The 6,734-nt window shown below is 35.8% G+C and overlaps 1 protein-coding gene across 2 annotated transcripts in view; it reads right to left on the bottom strand.

The window, feature by feature from the left end:
- The window catches only part of arsa (arylsulfatase A), a 15,018-nt gene extending 12,267 nt beyond the window's left edge, over positions 1 to 2,751 (bottom strand). The window contains exon 1 of one of the 2 annotated variants that reach the window (XR_015514300.1): positions 2,356 to 2,751. Coding sequence is in view for 1 of the 2 variants with exons in the window: in NM_001013543.2 (NP_001013561.2) it covers positions 2,356 to 2,582 (227 nt within the window). In the remaining variant the exon portion in view is untranslated. 2 annotated transcript variants of the gene reach the window in all.
- Positions 2,752 to 6,734: the final 3,983 nt, after the last annotated feature.

Genomic DNA, 6,734 nt, shown 5'->3' with positions numbered 1-6,734 from the left:
CCATAATGAATAAAATTGTAGACTTGCACAAGGCTAAACGCTAACGATTTTTTAATGGTCAAGATAAAACTGTAAAAAAAAAAGCATTAAAAGCAGATGTTATTGTAAAGACAATAATTAATCCATATTAATAATTAGAGTTAATAAATAAACGTTTCTCAACATTTTATTGATATATATGGTTAGGGATTGGATGGCTGTTGACCTGATTGGGTATAGCTTTACATGGACGTAGGAAAATTAAGTTTAAAATGATTTAAGGCCTACAACACAACATTTCAGTGGATTTAAGACTTTAAGGCCTAAAATTTGCTTTTTGAAATTTAAGACATTTTAAGACCCTGCAGAAACCCTGATACATTAACTAATGGACCCTTAAGTGTTACTGTTAGTTTGATAAATTGTTGGCAGGCTGATATTAATCTTGCTTCATTCATCATAAACAAAATGTAAGGTCAGCGTTTATCATTCAGTATATATTACAGACTACATTTTGGTAAATGTACGTTTTAAAGCATAAACAAAAATTCACATAAACTGCATGGTATTTCATAATGCTGTGTTGTTTTATTGGAATATTCAGTTAAATGAATATTCCAGTTCATGACGAAGGCTGTAAATATTAGCCTGTATTCTGGCGCCATCTTCTGTACCAGACACATAATTTTTAATTACGGATTATGTAAAATCCTTGATTATATAACAAATCTAATCAGTTCGACAACAAATCAAAGGACATTATTGACAGTCACAAGCAAAGAAAACAAAACTGTTCAGACGAGCCTGGAGTAAATTATTAATATATATATATATATATATATATTATTAGAAATATATTGTTATTGAATAAAACATTTTACTGTTTTAAATACTAATTATAGCTATGTATATAATGCTGGTCTAAACTGTTTTATATTATAATTTTTTTTCTTTCTGACTATTAAATAATGTCAGTTATTTATTGTTGAACTGATTAGATTATTTAGTTATTATGCATGCACATACCACATACAGTATACATGTAGGCTACATGTACCAACTAGATGGAAGGTTATTTAAAAATGGATGAAATCTGGTTCATGTATATATAATAACAGCTTGTTAAAAAGAAATCAAATCAGTATACCTAAAACATTTTGATAGACATTGAAAAAAAGCTAATCTCTTTCTCTTTCTCTCTCTCTCTCTCTCTCTCTCTCTCTCTCTCTCTCAATTATAATGCAATAATTTTGCAATAATAATGTTAAATATAATGAAATACATGATTCAAATAACACTAAAACATTTAGTAAACCCAATGAATCATTTTTGTCAGTGTAGTATTCATAAGATTCAGTCCTGGATATTTTATAACAGAGTGGTCTTGAAATGAATACATGGACAGTAATTTTGAAAGTAACAATAAGTACATAATAATGAAAGTATAAAACAATACTTAAAGTATATATCTGGCTGAATGTCAGATGAATTTCTGGCTTTACCTTTTTTTTGTATTGGTTTTAATCAGGGTTGCCCAAACCTTTTCGTATTAAGTGCCAAAAACCAAATATAATTGAGAGCCGGGGACCGAAAGTTTAAAAAAATAAATATATTGAAAACATTACTTTAACTCACATTAACTAATACAGTATAATTTGAAATGATAACTTATTATAATACTACTAATAATAAAAAAAACATTTATAACACAACGGAGATCAATGCTGAATACACTAGTCAAGCAGAATTTGCCATTTCCTTCATTTGCTCACTGATGTCTCTGCATTGTCCTCTATAAGTTGGGTGACAGTATGTGCATTTAAAACAAAATCTGATTTTTTTACATTTCATTGAAACATTAAATATTTGGGCTAGTTTTTTTTGTAACTAAGCAATAAATCAATCAAACAAAAAAATGTTACATTAAATTAGAAATTACAGTCTCTAAACCATCCTCCCTCTTTTCATTCTCCATCTTTTCTCAGATGGACCAAATCAAAGGTTACCATGGGCCAGCTTTTTAACAATACATTCATATTAATAACCATGACATTGGATGACATCAAATGCAAAAACAGGAAAACAATGAAGATTAAATAATAAGAAAATAAATAATACTAATAATGAAAAAAACAAAGTACAGGGGCAAAATCATCAAGTTATATAACCAAATATTTACAAAATTCTTATAGAGTTTAAGTTTTAACATTTTTTTACTATAAACATTTTGTAATGTAGTTATTAAACAACTTAAGCCACAAAAAATTCAGCAAATTAGGTAAGTCTAAGGAAAATTTACAGTTGTGAATATAACATTTACCCATTCAAATAGATAAATTGCCCATATATTCCATCTTATGTTTGACCTGGCTTTACCTGGAGGGGCTGCACACGGGACTCGTGACGTAGAAGTCGGTAAAGCGCAGCCCGTTGGCCGCTAGTCTGTCCAGATTTGGGGTGAGAGAGCACGGGTGTCCAAAACAGCCAAGATCTCCGTAACCCAAATCATCGGCGAACAGCAGCACAAAGTTCGGTGGCGATGCACCAACACAATGAGCTGCGATCAGTGCACACAACGCGATTATACGCATCAAATCCATCATCAGATTTGCGGCAGACAAAAGCTTTAAAGAGTTATTGGAGCAGCATGATAGTTCCTGACCGATTTGTTATGAATAATCGCTTTGTTGTTTGTTCTCGCAGCTTAATTGCTGTCATTTATATCTCGCTGGAAGCTTTCTTGTTTTCCGTGTGAGTCATATGACAAGTGGCACGTGAAGCAGGGGCTGACGGGAAATGCAGTTTAGTTTCCCGAACAGGTGTAGTAGTTTATGGAGGAGTTTTGATTAAACGTTTACTCGGTTAATAATTAAGACTATTTCGTGGTCTATTTCTTTTTTTTTCGAACCAAACGTAATATATGTTTGATTTTGCTGTCTGTAACGGTGTTAGAGTAGCTAAAACGTCGTACTTTACAATAATATTGCTTCTATGAAAGAACAGCATCTTCAGCAAACAGAGGGTGAGTAAATATTAATAGTTGTACGAGATATGTCTTAGTTTTATGCAGTTTAGAGAGGAAAATATTTTTAATACCTGGATAACAATAACAAACTGGAATAAATGCAAAATTATTTACAAGTATCAAGCTCAATATCCATAAATCATGTGTTTAAAGGGAAATCGCGCTAATATATTGAAACTATCCATAGATTTATACACAAGATATAGCATCGTTTCAGCATATATATTTATATATATATTTTTTAATTTTGTGATATTTTTTATTTTTATTTTTTTGCATTCTTAATGAATTTTATAGTATTTAATTTCAGAATATACTAATAAATCAACTTAACAGTTTAAGTAAAATATTTATATTATATTTATATTAATTGTACACTATTTATATTTATAGTATACTATTTAATGTTAAATATAAATTCTAGAGATGACATATAAGAATTTGGTTGAAAGTGTTGTGAGTTTTAACATGATTGCATGGTATGAACTGTTGCCAAGTAGGGAAAAGCAAAAACTGTGAGGAGTGGGTCTGTCGAACCCCCCAAACCCCCCTGGCTACGGGTCTGATTATTGAAGATTGTTACCATTCCTCAAAATATAACATTTCTTGTCATCAAAAAGACGTTTTAGGCAAAGTAAAGAAAAATATGTATCAAATGCAGAATGCCATCAGAATTTTAAATACTGGGTTCGAAGTATGAATAGGGTTAAATTGATTTTTCAAGTGATTTATGTATTTGTGTTGCCTGTTTTTCTGTGATATGTGTAATGTGAACGCTGATGTGGTTGTGAGGTAAAGCCAAAGATAAATTTCCACTTGTGGACAATAAAGAAAGTATAACAATATAGTTTAAAAACTACATAAATATGTGAATAAACAATTATGCGAAACAAATATTAATTTAAATGCATTATTACATTTTACACTACAGATTTGCACTATATAGTGCCTTTTACATTCAAGGTAGTCATCTAAAATATTCAAACAACCAACAGCCAAAAATCATCGATTGGAAATTAATCTTCATTTAGTTACCAAGTAGTTATGGACTATAATGATTTAAGCACAATTCGCTATTAACAAGTGCTGTTTTTGCTGTATAGATTCACATATAACTTCTAAACTTTGTATTTTGAGAACAGAATTGTCCTGTTCCAGTCTAGACATAGACACTAGGTTGCAATTCACCTCTCGGCCACTGTGTGTCGCTGTTTCATAAGCGCTGATTCTCATGTGGTCTCGAAGCACGCTGGAGCTTTCGCGAGTGATGGTTTCGATCATTAATATCTCATTAGAGACAGTGGGAGCAGGGTGCAGTGTCCAACCGCTGTCCTTTACACCACCCTGTGCTTGCTTAGCCTGTGATACAACGTGACAATCAGTCAATTAAATGAACGGGGGGATGAAATAGATTGCTCCTCTAGCTGGAGGAGGTGAACGTCAGCGCCGATTTTCAGGCGGAGAGCGAAATCTAACACGCTCTGCATTTGAATCGCACTGCTTTCACAGTTCACACAAGCACACTAGTGAGAGATGGCTGTTTAGACACCTTACCTGAAGCTCCAGGATTTCAGAGCCAGCGAGAAACATTATAAAATCGATACACTTGAATTAGGAAATGGCAAAAATGCGCGGACTTGTGGAATTAATTAACATAATGGTCTCAAAGCACTTCATGCGCAGGAAGATTCATTATGCATGAACTCTCACTCTGTTTTGAGAACAGTAGATCAGTGGTTTTCAGTTAGGGGATGCAGAAACATTTGGTTTAAATTAAAATGCATGAAAACCTCACAAACACATGGATTTTACACCATTAATAACTGTTGATTTTGTTCAATTTCTTACTGATCTCATAGGTTCTGGAATGAAATGTAGACGACTGCACTAAGTGTCTGCACTAACTACACTAAATGTCTCAATTAAAATGTGTTAAAATATAGCTTTTACATTATACTGTATAATCTTACATACTACACTGTATGCGACCCCTGATATTTTATTATTAAAAAAGTAGTATTGTAAATTCATTCATTCATTCATTCATTCATTCATTCATTCATTCATTCATTCATTCGTGTCCGCTTTTCAGGGGCCAGGCAAACCCCAGACATTCATCTCCCCAGACATTTCCTCCAGCTCCTCTGGGGGGATCCTGAGGTGTTCCCAGTCTAGCCGAGAAACATAGCCCCTCCAGCATGTACTGGGAGGCTTAGCCACCTCAGCTGACTTCTCTCAATGTGGAGGAACAACTGTGCTACTCCGAGCTCGTCCCGAGTGAAAGAGCTCCTCACCCTATCTTTAACTGTGCGCCCTGCCACCCTGCTAAGCAAACTCATTTTCACCACTTGTATCCGAGATCTTGTTCTTTCGGTCATGACCCAAAGCTCATGATCATAGGTGAGAGTAGAAATGTAGTTTGACCGGTAAATTTAGAGCTTTGCCTTTCGGCTCAGCTCCTTCTTTACCACAACAGACTGATACATCAGCCGCATTACTGCATACTTGAACTCCTCTACCTGAGGTAAGGACTTCCCTACAACCTGGAGATGGCAAACCACCTTTTTCAGGTATAATCCTAATGTTGCGTTCACACCTGACGCGGAAGTGTCAAACGCGAGGGATTTACATGTTAAGTAAATGCAAGATGTGATCTGCGGCGCAATATGCGCGAATGAGGCGATGCAAATGACGCAATTCGCGCGCATGAAGTGGCGCGAGTTGAGCGTTTTGTGCGATTGACACACTTTAAGGCTCCAGTTTCGCGCAAATCGCTCGAGTTAGAAAATCTGAACTTCAGTCGACATTCGCGCTGCGTTAAACAATCAGGAGCTTGCTCTTGTGGGGGCGTTATTATGATGTAGGGCCTGTTGTTGGTGTCCCAACAACGAAAATCTAAACTTTAGTGCAAATTTGCGCTGCGTTAACCAATCAGGAGCTTGCTCTTGTGGGGGTTTGAAAATCTAAACTTCAGTGGACATTTACGCCGCGTTAACCAATCAGGAGCTTGCTCTTGTGGGGGTTTGAAAATCTAAACTTCAGTGGACATTTACGCCGCGTTAACCAATCAGGAGCTTGCTCTTGTGGGGGCGTGATTATGATGTAGCGCCTGTTGTTGGTGTCCCAGAGGAAAATCCTCCTGTCGACAACAGACAACAGCTCATCAACTGGGCTTGGCTTAGTCAGCTTCCATAAAGTTTCTGGAAGAGTTTATGAGCTGGTTGATCCTCTGAAATGATCTAGTGGACTCAGACAAGGTTTCAAACGAATAGATGCTGTTTGTCGGCCTTTATAAAGCACATGAACTCTCTCAAAATCTGCCATTTAGCTACGAAGCTAGAATCACCGGGCAGAGAGAAGCCCTGCCCATCATGCGAATCTGCGCCTGTTGTGAAGTGAATTTGACACACAAATGAAGCGAATTTGATGTGCGAATGAAGCGAGTAAACTCAATGTGCATGTGTCTTTTTATGTGTGAATAGCGTGACTTATCTGCGCTTGCCACATCTGGTTTGAACACAGCATAAGAGCTATGTTGTCTCGGACTAATGCCCCTAGGGTCTCCTGAGGCCAAAAGGTCTTAGGTGACAGGTCAGACTAAGTGCGGTTCAAAAACCCCTTATGAGCTTAATAACACAGAGGACTGTAATTTCGCCAGGTATTGCGCAGCCAGGGCCTCACCCTTTAGCTTTTGGGTAGGGTTAGGAATGCAGAATTAGATCATATTTTA

This window comes from Danio rerio, chromosome 18, assembly GCF_052040795.2.
Source record: "Danio rerio strain M-AB ecotype USA chromosome 18, GRCz13ab, whole genome shotgun sequence".
NCBI lineage: Eukaryota > Metazoa > Chordata > Actinopteri > Cypriniformes > Danionidae > Danio > Danio rerio.
Note: the sequence above shows the minus strand (reverse complement) of the source record. Positions and strands in the feature narration are given on the sequence as shown.